We start from the raw sequence: 16,389 nt of genomic DNA, 5'->3' as shown, positions 1-16,389 counted from the left end.
TGGAAAATTCAGAAAATCACAAAAAGTAGAAGTCATCATAAGCTTTCCAGATACAGAAAATCAAATTTTGGTATTAATAATAATAGTAATATTAGCTAACAGTTATTAAACAACTTATCATATACCAAAGACTTAAAGTGCTTTTCCAGTTTTATTTACTCTTTATAAAACTATGTGAAATAAGCACTATTATTACCATTCCTCCCTGGTCTCACTGTGTTGTCCAGGCTAGTATCAGACTTGTGAGTTCAAATGATCCTCCTGCCTCAGTTTCCTGAGCAGCTAAGCCTAGAGGCATATATTACCATCTGTTTTTTGATGAGAAAATAGAGGCTCAGAGATATGTATATCATCTTTATTCTACAAAAAGTTTATTCTACAAAAACTTTATTCTATAAAAAATTTAATGATGTTGTGTTCACTATTTTTAAATTATTTTTTACACTAATTTGTGAACATTTTCACAAATGTAGATACCTTCTACAGGTATGATTTTTTTTAAATAACTACAAAGTTGGGCTTTTGGATATTTAATAAACTTAAGACAGTTTGGAGTATGGTAGGAGTTTTCTGTTTTGAAATTGGAATTGGGTATTAGTACTTACTTTACTATTTATTAGTTCTTTAAACTATCAACAAGTTACATAATCAAGTTACACCTGTGAGCCTTGGATTTCCTATCAGGAAAACAGAGCCAATGATAGTTGATAATGCTCTTGTGACAATTTGATAAGAAATTATGGAAAAACCTAGCAGAATGCCTGGCCATACATGTTGCACAGTATCCATCAATAACCTGTTATTCCTAGTTCACCCTGAACCATTTTTCTTCTTTTATTTTTTGTTGAACAGTGGAATCAAAATTTGATCAAAAAATAACCCACCAGAAAAAAATTGTGATAAAATGCTACATTATACTTGAAGTCATTAATTATATATTTAGAAAATGGAGTGAATTCTCCAAGTTTGTCCTACAATAGATTATATTTACCTAGCTTCTCATAGGACAAGTCAGCTTTGTGTAACTTTACAGAAGGCAGGATTATAACAATTTATTAAGTAACGTTTTAAAGAAACAGATTCTATACACAGTGGTAAAAATTAAACCCTTTGGGCATGAAGCCCAGCAAAAATAGAAACTAAAAATTCCTCCTTAAAAGGAAGACTTTATGATGGCCCAGAATGTACCAGTTAATTTAGAATATCCTTAAATGATCTTGAAGAAAGCTGCAGGGGGCTCTGTGTGTTTCTCCATTACTGCCATATGGCCACAAATAATGGGCATAGGATACTACGAGCTTCAAATAGGGTATCCTCATGTACAGTCTGAGACTTATTTCAGAAAACCTTCATATTGATATTGATAAGCATCAATATGAAAAGGGCTAAAATGAGCCTTCCACATGTATAAGTAAACTTTAAGCAATGGTTTCTAAATACAAATGTGTTCCTATTGAAAGATTGTTTCAGTCAAAGTGATGGATCTCTCCATGAAATATGAATAACACATGTAACAATTGTATAACAGCAATGAGATATTATAATGCATAATCAAGATTATTGGATTACTTGGAGTCAGGGAACATTTTGTTTAGCTGATAGAAGCCTGAATTGACAGTCTCTGTGATGAAGGTGATGAATCAGGCTGTTGTAGCATAAAGATATTATCCATTAGTTGATTATTAATTAGTGGTATATATTGCAATGTTCTGGGAAGCTTTTAAAGCTGTATCTAGCCAGGCCTCAACACATAGGGACTGATTCAGAATCTCTGAAAACAGGACTCAGGCATGAGGATTTTTACAAAGCTTTCACAAGTGATTCTGATTATGTGGTCCTGGTTAAGAACTTGTGCATTGCAATCACCTGTCTCCCTTGTAGTCTGATTTAATATTCATCAGACAACCTTCTGTTAGGGATTTGTTTTCCCCTTTGGATCTTCTTTAATGGGACAGAATAGATAAACCAATTCTTTTAAATAGGTGTGTCTCATTTGCAGATCAGTAAATTTTCCAGAAAACATTGAATTCTAATTTATTAAATCTCTGAATTTGGTTAGCCTTAATCATTAGTCCGTAGAGCTTAAGCATATTCAGGTTTTTCAACATTAGACCCTGGATCTGCAGACCTTTGATGACCTTGCCAAGTCGCAGGCATTTTAGCAGACCTAACATGAAGCAGCTAGCAACCATCTCTTTCCCCTCATATGTATCAACTGATATAAATATCTTAGACTTCCAAGTATTTTTAATCCAGTGAATTTACTGAAGTATTGCTATATTAGTACTTAATTCCCAGCATCTTATACTACAGGATTCACTGTCCTTAAGATATTTCTCATACTATTCAAGAGGGAATGAAAACATTAGGAAAGTATAACAGTAACTGTTTAAATAAAGTCAAAGCTGAAATGTACTGGGAAGGGGAGAAAAAAACTGTGAATAAAATTGGGGGAATTTGCATTGGGTCTTAAGTATTTATAGAATTGAGATAATTGGCCAAAAAATAAGAATGCATTCCAGGCTGTGGGTGTAGATTGAAAAGAATTTTGAAAACAGTGATATATCTGTTAAATGTGGGTGTCAGGAGATCTGCCAGTTTGGGGAATTTAATCTAAAGAGTGAATAATCACTAATAACTTACTCTCTATTCATATGTTAGCTAGGCTGTTTGGGGGAGGAATTTCATAGATGCTGATATAACTTTGGAATAAAATTATTCTGAAGACTATTAGTAAAATAGCGGCTGGAGTAATTCAGTGGTAGAGTACCTGCCTCGTATGTGTGAGGCTCTCGTTTAATCCCTAGAATGCCTTCTCCCGAAGAGACAACTATTAGTAGAGTAAACAAAAAATATTATTGTAAGAAAACATTCCTCTGTTAGTCGATTGGGTAAAATTGTAACTTTCTACTAAGAAACTGATAAGATTAAATAGACTATTAATGCTTTTTGGGGTTTTTGAATATCACCTGGTAGGTGTTGTATGCAGCCACAACTTAGATGAAAAAAAGAATAGGAAGAGAAAGGAGAAAATTAAATAGAAAAAGAAGTATTGATAATGGAAAACATCAGGGTTTTGGAGAGGACAGATCTTGCACCACTTCTTGACCTTTATTCCTCTCCTTCCTTTCTCCACCCTCTACGCCCCATAGTTGTATGTGGGAAATAATCCTGCACTTGTAGGGTGGAGGTAGCAGCCACTAGGCGACCGCATTAGAACCGCTCAATAATTAACTCAGTAGGATGGATGCATGTTAGCTTTTTTCAAAAATGATCAAATCCTGACCTTTAAAGATTCCCTTAAGAATGAGCTTGGATTTTTCAGGTAGCTATTGATCTTTACTCCCTACCCTCATAATTTTAGCATTTTTGCCTCCTTTTTTAAAAAATACAAACAAGCCAGTATTAACAATCATTATTTTGAACAGGAAAAAGAACGTAGCTCAACTTGTGATGAAAATGAAGAGAGGCGCCTATGTGAAGGCTTACTGAGGGTGTTCCCTGCTGATTATAACCCTCTCCTGTTTACTGAAAAGGAGTCTGGAAAACTACAAGTGTTATCAAAGCTCTTAGCAGTTATCCACCAACTTCGTCCCACGGAAAAGTAAGAGACCTGTTTAACAAACTGCCTATAAAGCACTCATGGAATTGTGATTGCATTATTTCTTAGTTCTCCCCTGCTTAATAAGAAAACATTAAAAAGAACATTCTTCTTTAGGGATGTGGTCAGCTCTTGGTATTTTGTGAAGTTATTTATAAATAACAATGTGTAAATTTTATTTAAGAAAAACTAAATGTAATATATTTATATTTTTTAAAAATCTATTAATGTTTTCTGATATATAACACAACTTACTTTTTAATCTTCTTTAGAATCCTTTCTTCCTCTTTTGTCCCTTAAATGTTGATACACATCAGGGTTTTTTCTTTAAACTTTTTACTCTCAACACACTTCCTGGGTGATCTCTATTTCCCATACTTTGAACTGTCATTCTTATAATATTGACTCCATGTCTATATCTCTAGTCCAGTCCTCTCTTCTAATTTCCACATGGTTATTTATGTTTAATTGGCATCTGAATCTATCTTGGTGTCCTAGAGGCCTTCAAGCTTCAGATAGTTGTCTAAAATTAGCTTCATCATTTTGCCATTCAAGCCTGATCTTTTCCTCATTATCCCTTGGCTTGATGAATGATATCATAATGCATGTAAAAACCTTGAAAGTTATTCAAGACTTATTTTTCTTTTTCACTTACCTAATAACATTGTCAGTTGCTAAATCCTATTTGTTTTATTTCTTGGTCTCAGGAATCCATCTCCTTTCTGATACCAAGATTTTGATTATTCTGGTTCCTGATTTGGGTTGTGATCTGATCGTCTTTTATGAACCACTTCCCTTTTATTTTCAACCCCATTGCATACTCAACATTGCCTTTAGTTATATTTCTAAAATATTAATATGATCATGTCACTCCTTTTCTTAAAAAATTCATTCAAAGACTCTTAATTTGTCTTGTAGAAATTTCTAAACTCTAGCATCTTTTGGGGGGAGGCTTGTTACCAGGAATTGAACTTAGGGGCACTCCACCACTGAACTACCTCCCCAGCCATGTTTTGTATTTTATTTAGAGACAGAATCTCCCTAAATTGCTTAGCACCTCACTTTTGCTGAGGCTGGCTTTGAACTCTTACCTCAGCCTCCCTAACTGCTGGGTTATGGGCGTGTGCCACTGCACCCAGCTTCAACTCTAGCATCTTTGATAAGACCAATGGCCTCCTTTTCTAGTCAAACCATTCATGGGTCCAGTTATACCAGACTATCTGTGAAACCTGTAATTTGCCCTATTTCTCACCCTGTGCCCCTTCTATGTTGCAGGTTTCCATGCCTGGTATTATCTCTGCTTCTCATTCTGAGTCCAGCCTTAGTAACTTCATGAGGCTTTTTCTCAAAATAAAAAGGGGTGGGTAAAGCGTCAGTGGTAAAGTGTCCCTAGTTTCAGTCCCCACTTTAAAAAAATTCTATCTTTGATACTTGTGTTTTGTTCCCATATTGCTGTCCTGGTTTCCCTTAGTTCTTGGTCTATTTTTCCTCTTATTTAAGACAGTGTTTTAAAGTTTTTGTTTTCTAAGAGTCTCATCTCTGCTGCTTCTTGGGACCTTAGCTGTTTTCAATAATCTCTTTCCCCAGAGGTGTATAGTTCCCTTTTGGTTTTCACAAGCCATGCCCACTGCTTCTGTGGCTTCACCAAACCTGAGATCCCAGTTACTTTAGTTCTCTGGATTCCAAGTGAGGTGTCACAGAGACCAGTCCCTCAGGCAGCATTCATGTAGGTTAGAACTTTGCAGCCACTCGGCTGGTTTCAGTTCACAAAAGGAAGCTGGGAAATGGGTTGCTGTATTCCAAAGAATCCCCCTAGCTTTGCAGCACAGGGGAAGGGATAGGGCAAGTAAAACACCAGGAACTTTCCTACTCATTTACATGTGGTTTTTCCAAACTGGTTGTTTGGATAGTTGCTGTGGATCTTTTACTGGTTTCTAGAGCTCCTGTAAAGTTATTTAGTAAGTTTCCTGATGTTTATTTAATGTTTCTGTAGAAGAGGGTTTGGAACTTTTCAAGTCTACATCTTGCTAACATCATTTGCCTGATTCATTTTTTACTTCATCTAATGACTTTCTCTCATGGTTAATGAGAATTTAGTGCTCTTATGTTCTCCCTTCACCTTCCATCCTTCCAAGACAAGTCGTACTACAACTTTTAGCTAAATTAACATTTAATACTTACATCATTGCTACTGCATTGTTGTTTATTGCTCCACCTAAATGATTACATTTCATTTCTTTAATAATCCCTCCCCAAATGCTTTCTGCCCGTCTTCCCATTTACTTGGTTCTTTTTAATTGTTATAGTGTCCCCATGCTCTTCAAGTCTTTTAAGTTATTTTGTACTTTTTTATCTTTACTCAATGAATCCTCTGTTCTTCTGCTACAATTTGATTGTTTTCTAATCTTGTTGCGGCAATCAGGCAAGAGGCAGCAAATGGCAGAAACCAAAACTTTCTGGTGGGAGAAACCCAACTTTATTTATTTATTAGGAAAACCAAACTTTATTTTATGTTGGCGGGCCCAGAGGATATCAGCACTCCAGATTCTGAGCTCCCCTTATCTAGTGCCATAAATTTTCTATTCTAAAACAATATATGGTTCTGCACAAACTTTCAAAAAAACCTATATATGATTGTGTGTAAGAGTTTTCAGGCGGGAAGCATGTGTACAAAATCAGAGTGCTTTTGTAAAAGGGAGATTGGCTCCTCTTGGAGGCCTTTGCCTGTAGCCTTCACAGAGGCGTTAACACTTCAAAGGACACTAGTTAGATCCTAGGGAAGGTCCTTCACAGTCCAAAAGGTAGGAGTGAATGGTGCTAATTAGGTTCCCTGAAAACCCAGCTGACTTGAAAAGGGGAGGGACGGGGAACTCTCCCTTTCCCAGGCACTAATTTTCTTGGACAGTGTCCTTAGTTTTTGTATCCAGGCCTAGGTTAGTTACCCATTTCAATCTTGTTACAGAGTTGTTATCATGGGCCTTCTTTTATTCATTACCTGTTGAGAGCCACAGACAAGTCAAGGTGGCGCCTGGCACTTTGCCAAGAGGAGTGGTTTGAGAAGTAACGCCAGCGATCCATTAAGATGATAGAGATTCCTTAATGACTGACTGCTGTGTCTAGATTATGTCAGTTAAATTAAGCTGTGTGTAATTATTAAGATGATGAGGATTCCTTAATGACCAATTGATGTATCTGGATGTTAATTGAAACAAGCTGTGTATAATCAGTTAAGTGTATATATACCTCTACTGTCCGACAATAAAGTGGCTCCCGCTGTATCAACCTTCACAAGTTCCTTGTCACTCGCCCCCTGGTTATTTTGCTGCAGCCAGACTGCAGCAATTACCTATAAATTCCTTTTTCTTCTGTGTTCAGTCTATTATCTGTGTTTCTTGTTTGCTAGAACATCCTATAGTATTTTCCTAAGAGAAGATGGGATGTAAATTTCTGATTTCTTTCAGGTTTGAAATTGTCTTTATTTTACCCTAACACTTGACTAACAACTTGCCTGATCATAAAATTCTGGGTTGAAATAGTATTCCTTTAGAATTCTGAAGGTGTTGCTTTATATCTCTTCTGGTGTTTAGAGTTGGTTTTGAGAAAACTGATGTTTTTTAAATTTCCATTTCTTTTCATGTTTTACGCTGTGAAAGCTTTGGCAACTTTTCTTCATTTCTTACACTTTGAGTTATAATTTAAAAAAATTTTTTTAGATGTATGGACCTTTATTTTATTCATTTATATGTGGTGCTGATAATCGAACCCAGTGCCTCACACATGCTAGGCAAGTACTCTACCACTGAGCCACAGCTTCAGCCCCAGTTGAGTTATAATTTTAATGTACTTTAATAGGAGTCATTTTTTCATTCATTGACCTAGGAACTTTATAGTAGGTCTTTTTTCTCTGAAGACCCCAAGTTTGGGAAATATTCTGTCTTTCATAAAACAATTTTTTTTTTTCCTTTGGAATTTCTAGCAATCAGTTATTAAACCTTTTGAATTGATTCTTTATTATGTTTTTTCTCCTTTTGGTCATCACCTTTTCTTTTTAATGTATTTCCTGGCAAACTCTTTTGTTATTGTTCAACTGTCCTATTAAAACTTTATTTTGGTTATAATTTTAAATTTCCAAGATATTTTTCTTATTCTTGATTGTTCCTTAAAATTGTATCTCCCCCTACCCCGCTTCAGTACTGGGAATCAAACACAGGGCATTGTTCTTGCTGGGTAAGTGCTATACCCCCATACTACATTCAAAGCCTTGTATTTTTTTTGTGTGTGTGTGTGAATGCTGGTTTTTTTTTTTTTTTTTTTCCTTCAAATTGTCTTCTTTTTTCTTTGATTGCTGTTTTAGTTAGATTTCTTCTTTCTTGTTTATTGGTTTTAGTTTCTCCTTTTCTTGTTAATCTCATCTCAGTAGCTGGTAACCCTTGGGGTGAGGCAGTCAAAATGTTAATTGGACACTGTGGGTAGGCAGGGCTTGTTACCTCATGGTATTCACTGGATGAGACACTAAATTGGCTTTTCAATTTGGGGACTTCAAATCTGTGGACTTTTTTTCTGGAATCATTCAAGTTTTTCCATAGACAAATAATCCTTGAGCTGGGACATGAGAGGGGTACCTGGCTATTTATTGATCTGGGAGTTGGCAGAAAAAGGGGATTAGGGTCTTACCATTGAGTATCCAGGCTTTCATTTTATATTTGACACAATATCCTGCTTTATACAAACCTCTGGTCTGAGCTTCTTTGTTTTATTTTCTCCAGAAAGTAAACATTCTATTTGAGAAAAAAAAGTCAACTGTTCACATGGTGGGTGGGTCTAAGTTCTCTTTGCCAATGTTCTTTAACAGCTCCAGTCTAAATTACTTCCTTCTGAAGTGCCTTTGCAAGATTCTAAAGTGTGAGTGAACTTGTATTTGTTTCTTATTGGAATCTGCCTCTTAAGTTTCACATTCTCTCTACTCCTAATAAGGTCGCTGCTTTACTCTTCCTTCCTTTTTGTTTTCATATATGAATTTCTACTTGTTTTAACAAAGAGTGCCTTTTTTGTTCATTTGTATATTTTGCTCATTTTCCTGCTCTTTCTAGGGTGATTTCAGAGAAATGTAAAGAGAGGTTGGCTCCTCTTTCGAGGAGAAAGGTCCTTATTCCACTGTCTTAAAACTGGAAGTTTAGACAATGACTTTAAAATTGAATGTGAAGGAATACTAAGTTGTAATTGAATAAAGTCATTATTGCGTGTTCTGTAAATATCACTAATAATATTATGGTGGTATTTTCCTTCAACTAAAAAATGTTATTGTCTTTAATTGTATATAAAGAATCTTTCTTTTTGATACAGGGTGGTATTGGTATCCAACTATACACAGACCTTGAATATTTTACAAGAAGTATGCAGACGTCACGGATATGCTTACACAAGACTTGATGGACAAACACCAATCTCTCAAAGGCAACAAATTGTTGATGGCTTCAATAGTAAATACTCTTCTGATTTTATTTTTTTGTTAAGTTCAAAAGCTGGTGGTGTGGGACTTAATCTTATTGGAGGATCTCACTTAATTCTTTATGACATTGATTGGAATCCAGCCACTGATATCCAGGTAGGACTATTTATTCATCAGACATTACTGAATGGGATGATGATGATGATGATGATGTAGTATAAATAACTGCTGCACATCGAGCCCTTATTTTGTGTCGGATACTCTGCTAAGTGCTTTTCATTTAACTTTTTAATCTTTAAAACATCCTTACAAATATGGATATTAGTGATCCTGTTTTTTACAGATGAAGAAATGGAAGCTTATAAGGTCCTCCAGCTTATAAGAGGCAAAACCAGGATTCAAACCCAAACCTTATATTTACAAGCCCTAAATCACTTCATAGCACTTTTGGGTCTTCGTGATGCTTGTGACCATGAGGGGAAAACAATAAAATGCTATGAATTGCTGTGATCAATTTGTGCAGGCTATGGTGAGGGTATAAAATTAGCTTATTTTGAATAAGTTTAATTTTTTTATTTTTTAGCAAGGATTTTTTCCCCACATTTTTTTATTGGTGCATCATAATTGTACATAATGGCAGGATTTGTTACATATATGTACATGAACACATATAACAATATAATTTGGCCAATTTCATTCCCCAGTATTTCTCCTTTCCTTCCCTTTGATCCCTTTCATCTACTCTACTGATCTCCCTTTGATTTTCATTTTCTTCATCCATTCATCCATTGATGGGTACGTAGGCTGGTTCCTGAAAGAAAACCTTTGATTTCTTTAGTATCTAGTCTATTTTCATGTATTGAGATTTGTACCTAAGTTAATATATGCATTAGGGAATCCCAAGACAGCTGTCAGGTTTACTGATTCACTGGAAGGACTCACAGAAATGAGAAAAGCAGCTATACTCAGTTAGTTGTATTAATGTTAAGGACACTAAAATAACCGAAGGAAAAACGTGCATATGCAGAGTCCAAGAGGGACTAGGCACAAGCTTCCATTTGTCCCTCCCAGCAGAGTTATTTGAACAACTCTTAATTCTTTTCAGCATTAATGATCGATGACATATATGAAGTATCATCAACCAGGAAAGCTCACCTGGTTTAGAATTTGGTGTTCAGAATTTTTGTTTGGGTCAGTCTTGTAGGCATGGAGCACATGCATGGCTGACCTTATTTGCTTAGACTTGGCCCTTCCAGAGGTCAAATTTAGACCACATGGTCCAAGGCCTTCACCTGTATCACATTGTTAACATAAACTGTCAAATGTGGCTTCAGATAAACAAGGCAGTATTTTGATATAGGATACTCTAATAGCTTAGAGAGATGATATCTCTAGGAGCTGATTGGAGGCCAGACTTTTCTTTGAAACATGCAAAGTTTGAATGTCAAACCTTTATAGTATCATTGTTAATTCTTAAATCTCAGGGATCTACATAGAGCCTGAGTTGATTGCATATATCCTGGGGGCTTTTGGGGGGAGTGAATTTTTAGCTACTAGGACTGGGAATGAACCCTTCATGCTCGTGCTGTTCTTGATTCTTTACATTCTTGCTGTTCAAAATTACTGTCTTATTATTTTTAAAGATGTACCCTTTTATTGTATGGCAACCCTGCAATTTGTTTTACAGTACCTCAGTGAATGCTTAGCCCTCCCTTTATGTAACCTAGGACAAAAATATGAAATGGGTTATTCTTGGGGTTACCTAGGGTTTGGTTTTTGGAGTTTTAAGTAAAATATACAGAATTTTCAATCTTAAAAATATGTTCTGGCAAATTACTTAAGTGGCAAGGAGCATTAGTTTCTGCTGTACTCAGAATTATCACTTATTTTTTATAGGCTATGTCTAGAATTTGGAGGGATGGTCAGAAGCATTCTGTACATATTTACAGACTCCTAACCACAGGTAATAACCATTCAGTGTGACCAAAAAATATATACCCTTTGAGTAATTAAAATAATTTTTTTGATTAATCTGTTTCAATGTCAGAAATATATTATTATTGTATTTACTAGTATTGTAATAAGCATGTTTACTCTACAGAAATAATAGATATAAACATCTGAAGGAAATCTAATGAATGTTTTTTCTTCAGGTACAATAGAAGAAAAGATCTATCAAAGGCAGATCAGTAAGCAAAATCTTTCGGGGGCAGTTGTAGATGTAACTAAGACATCTGAACATATACAGTTTTCAGTAGAGGAACTTAAAAATTTGTTCACATTACATGAAAGTTCACTTTGTGTCACTCATGACCTGCTTGGCTGTATATGTACAAGAGGAGAAGATCAGACAGGTTAGTTGTATTTTAATCTGTAAAGTGAGTTTGTTTCTCTTTAGCCATTGAAATATTTAAATAACTTCAAAATATTTATCATTTTCATATGTTGGTTTTCTTTTTTTCCCTCAGGTCACAGAGCAATGCCAGGTAGATATTTGAGAAGATATTCAGTTGAACTCAATTTAGCACCTTATTTCTGAATTGATTGTGAAAAATTAACTTGTTTAAGAAAAATCTTTTAAAGCCTGTAATAATGCCTTAGAGTTGGAAAAAAATGTTTTTAATTCTTGCTTCTATTTCATAAAAAAATACTTGACAAAATAATCCCACTGTTTGTTTATATTGTGTAGAACTTATTCATAATGGGGTCAGACTTTCTGGGATTCTTAACATGGTCTGTTGTTACTGTACTTGGTAAACTGCTCTTGCTGCTTAAGTAAAGCTGAAGATGTCAACTCTCCAGAATTAGATACTATTCAAAAAGCAACTAGATCAGGAGTAGGATTTGAGCAAGCAATGTCCAGTAGTTGAAAGTCACTTGATATATTTGTATTGAGATATTAGACTGTGTGATACTGACATGAAATAATTTGTTATATTAGCATATAAAATATTTTATGAAATTTGTATATTCTGAATTTTATATTTATTAGAACTAATATAATCAGATATAATTATAATAATAAAACATTATGTATAATATAAAATATGTATATAGTAGATAGATTTTAAACTTCAGATAAGTGTTTTCAGATTTTCTCTTTATAGCCATTTTTAGTAATAAAAATCAACATTTGTATTCTTTGTTTTAATATATTATTTTCTATCTTCCTTTTTACTTGTATTTACTCTAATGTTCTTTTTCTAATTTTAAGTCAGATACTTAGTTTAATGACAGCACCATTACAACCAGTTGAGATTTTTTTAAAGTTGTGATAAAATTTAAAAGAAGTCTTTTAGAATTACATAGTGAAATATTTGTAGGTGAAATGACATATGCTTTGTATTTATTTCAGAATATTGAGGAAATGGAAAAAGTGTGGCAATCTAAATAAAAAATAATTGGCCATTAGATGATAGTCACTGAAGATTGAATTATATACAGATTCTTAATTTCTATCCTACCAATTTTTATCTTAATTAGAAATTTTCCATAGTTAATAGTACCAGGGATTGAACCCAGAGGCATTTAACCACTAAGCCACATACGCAGGCTTTTTTTATATATTTAGTTTTGAGACAGGGTCTTGCTAAGTTGCTGAAGCTGGCTTTGAACTTTCAATCCTCCTGCCTCAGCCTCCCTAGCCACTGGGATTAGAGAAGTGCACCACCATGACCAGCTACAATCTTTAAAGTGGTCAGTCAGGATAGCTAAGTGGTGTAACAGGAAACTAAAAAAAACACAATGTAATTATATTTGTTCATGTAACAGGTTAGTTATGACATTCAGTGGATAGTTTTTTTTTTGTAATGTGATTTAACAAACTAGACTTCTTTCACTTTGGGCCCTTCCACCCCTTGTACCTTAGTCCTCTGTAGAGATCCCCTGCATCTTCTATCTAGCAGTGAGAGAAGAAATGTAGGAAATTTTACATAAGGATTTTTATAGGCCAGACCTAGAATTTTCACTGACACATCCCATAGGCCAGACTCAGTGGCTGTATCTAATTGTAAGGGAGCCTGGGAAATGTGCTGAGTGCCCTGCAGGGAAAAGAAATGGATTTGGTCCCTGCCATTCGTGTATTTCGTAATTCTGCCCTTGAATACTTGCTTCACCTGGAATACTTACTTGATTCAGTAATACTGAACTTCTCCTCTTGCATTGTTCTTTGCCTTTACTCTTTAGGCTTGTGATTGTTTTTGGCTACTACCAGTTCTTCAATATGTCAGCATCTCTTTCCTTTCATGACCTTTACATGTACTTTTCCTGGAATGCTTTGTCTCTTCCCCATTTAATTTTTTGTCATCTTTTAGATCTCAATAGAACATTTTCTCAGGGAACCCCTCACTTAACCTTCAGACCAGGTCAGCCTTTCATTGTGTTTAGAGCCCCTTGTATTTTTTGTAATGTAGTGCCACAGTTCCTTATCTTCAGTTCTGAAATCTATAGTGCTCAAACAACCCAAAGGGTTTTTGTCTTCATAAATTTGCAACAAAATTATTTGTGGCAAAATGCTTACCTAAAATGGATATAAGCTTATTGGTAGTCTCTAACACATTTATAAGGCTTTTCATCTGACATTTGTAGAATACTATGAGATTGATTATGGAATGCTAACCACATTATTCCAATTATATTTTGAATTTGAAACAAATGTGGCCTCATAGATTTTTAGATAAAGGATTATGAGCCTGTAATATATTATTTGAATAATTATTAATTTAATGTACATTTATTCCATTGAACATAGGTTCTTGATTTCAGAGACCATGTCTATAAGGTCCTTAGCATCAGCATGGCCATCTTAAGTGACAGCCTCCATTTTAAGGAAAAAGTTTTGCTTTTCCACCCCAAGGGCATTTCTGAGAAAGACACACCTCTCCCTCATACCAACCCAACCCTTAGCTGCCGCATTCAGACTGCTCAGCTCTGATTCCTGAGCCTCTGAATAAAAGTCACAGAACTCAAGTCTGTTTTGCCTCTCTGTTCTGTAGAGAGATGGCCTTTATTTGTCAGTTCTGACAAATAAATTCTCATGTTTCTCTGCCTGGTCTCCATCTTTCATTTCTTGCTTACCCATCTCTTGTTCCTCGCTTTCTCTTCAATGTTCATAATTTTTGCTCATAATGCTTACATGAATACATATATATATAATTTGTGGAAAGGATGAACTGAATCTTTTAACTTGAAAAATGGTGATCAAATGTTGTAAATCACATAAACTCATTGTCATTAAAAAATATTGCATACAATAAGATATTGGTTGGTCTAAGGATTTTCTCCTTGGTATTTATTTCAGATGATTCTTCGGAAAAGATTGCTATCTCTAGTCATTGTCAACTTGGTCCACGTCACCAGAAACCAAACTCCCTGAAACCTCTTTCCATGTCACAGCTAAAGCGGTGGAAACATTTTTCTGGAGATGATATAAATCTTACAGATCCTTTTCTTAAAGGAATAAGAGAAAATGTGTCATTCTTTTTTCAGAACATAACAGTCACACTACAGCCATGCAGTGAAAGACTACTTAATGATGTTCCCTTGCTCCCTTTGTAAAATTTAACATAGTATTTAAAAGTAATTTTTGAAAATTAATAGAATTACTTAAATCATAATATTTGTTGCAAAATGTATCAGTTCTTATACAATAATAAAAATTGAGTTAATTTATTCTACTGTCATGTATAATTAAAAACAAATAAGAAAAAAATTGAGTTAATTTTTTAACTTATTTTAATGGGTTTATTTGTTATGTATTGACTAAAGCATTTTTTATTAAATCATTTTCACAAGGAATATGAAAAGGTAAAAATACTTTGAAAAATCTAATCTCATGAAGAATATTAAACATACACAATTGAGAACTTTATAAATTAAACTGTAGCTCAAGGTGGGAAGAATCTGAGGCTAGAATTGCAAATGCTTAAGACATTGAGTGTAGTTGAGGGCAATTTGAGAATAGTCAGTAGGTTGGGGCCGGATTTGAAGGAAATTGGGACATTTTAGAGCACTATTTCCTGGTCTGGGACCTCAGACTTTTGGGGGACTAATATGCAGACAATAAAGGCATGCCCACCAAACATTGTTTGTACACTGAATAGAGTTCAGCTCCCATCAGAGGATTGTCTGGAGTAATTTTTGACATTTTAAAAAGAGTTTAATGTACAAAGCAAATATTAAAGGACTGATATCTACAAAGAGAAAGGAGTTACTCATCTAGTCTCCAACTGGGTCTTCTGTGGTCAGCTTTTGCTTCCATTTTGGAAAATTTCTTTTAGACTGAATTTTTTGTTGTTGTGCATGCGAGACAAGCACTCTACCAACTGAAGCTATATACCCAGACCCTTAGACTGAATATTGTCTTAAGGTGTTCAAGATTCAATTGAGCTGGGCTTGGTGATGCATGCCTGTAATCCCAGCAGTTTGGGAGGCTGAGGCAGGAAAATTTTAAGTTTAAAACCAGCCTCAGCAATTAGTGAGGTCCTAAGCAATTTAGAACCTGTCCCAAAGTAAAAATTAAAAAGAGCTGGGGATGTAGTGTTGCAGGGGACAGGCAAGACACCAAATGGGAACAGGTTTATTTGATTATAGCCAGGTTCAGAGGGCAAAGCTTTCGCTGTAGTCAATCAAACTTTCTAAACCCCGAATTCAGGGAGTTTCAGAACTTTATACCCAGCGTGTAAGGGGAGGGACTCTCAGTCTGCAGAAGTTCACACAAAAGCTTTTTCTGTCACTGTTCTTGGCAAATTAACCTTTCAAGGACAGTGCCTTACAAGAGAGAGCTTCTTCTCCTTCTTTCTTCCCCCTACCAGCTGTTACCCGGAGCACAATTAGTAGCCTTTTCTCTTATCTACCTCTCTGCAGTTCCATTGAGAAACCGACCTGATTCCATTTTTTACAAAAGCTTCTACCTCAAAGCCTGTCCAAGGAAAGGGGCATGACCCTTGTCCTTGGAAAAACCCACAGAGCACTCCTAGGCACATACTCACCCTGCTACGTTGTTTGCAAATAACGAGAGATCTGAGGCACCAGGTGTCCCTAACTCAGTTAGGCTAGGTGAGGACCCATAGCAACCCCCTAGCAACCACCAATCAGCATGAGACAGGGAAAATACCTGGGATGCCAGATGACCCTCCCAGTAGTTTATGGTGGTTGATAACATGTTGTGAAACCATGTAATTTAGCACCTACACCCCTCGTGGCTTTAACCAATCAGTTCAAACGAATCCCCCTCTTGTACTAACCAATCACCCCTACCCAACTTTTTCCCGCCAGTGAATGTGCTAATCAATATTAAGAGTTGTTATGAGGCCAGGCTCAAGCTTGCAATAAAGACTCT

The 16,389-nt window shown here is 35.4% G+C and overlaps 1 protein-coding gene across 1 annotated transcript in view; it reads left to right on the top strand.

Moving 5' to 3' along the window:
- The window catches only part of Rad54b (RAD54 homolog B), a 94,104-nt gene extending 79,498 nt beyond the window's left edge, over positions 1-14,606 (top strand). The window contains exons 10-14 of the mRNA XM_076835772.1: positions 3,429-3,604; positions 8,945-9,206; positions 10,947-11,013; positions 11,204-11,404; positions 14,350-14,606. Of these exons, the coding sequence (XP_076691887.1) occupies positions 3,429-3,604; positions 8,945-9,206; positions 10,947-11,013; positions 11,204-11,404; positions 14,350-14,606 (963 nt within the window). The remainder of the gene's footprint in view (positions 1-3,428; positions 3,605-8,944; positions 9,207-10,946; positions 11,014-11,203; positions 11,405-14,349) is intronic.
- Positions 14,607-16,389: the final 1,783 nt, after the last annotated feature.

This window comes from Callospermophilus lateralis, chromosome 16, assembly GCF_048772815.1.
Source record: "Callospermophilus lateralis isolate mCalLat2 chromosome 16, mCalLat2.hap1, whole genome shotgun sequence".
Lineage (NCBI taxonomy): Eukaryota > Metazoa > Chordata > Mammalia > Rodentia > Sciuridae > Callospermophilus > Callospermophilus lateralis.
The sequence above is the reverse complement of the archived record's forward strand: the minus strand, read 5'-3'. Positions and strand labels throughout refer to the sequence as shown.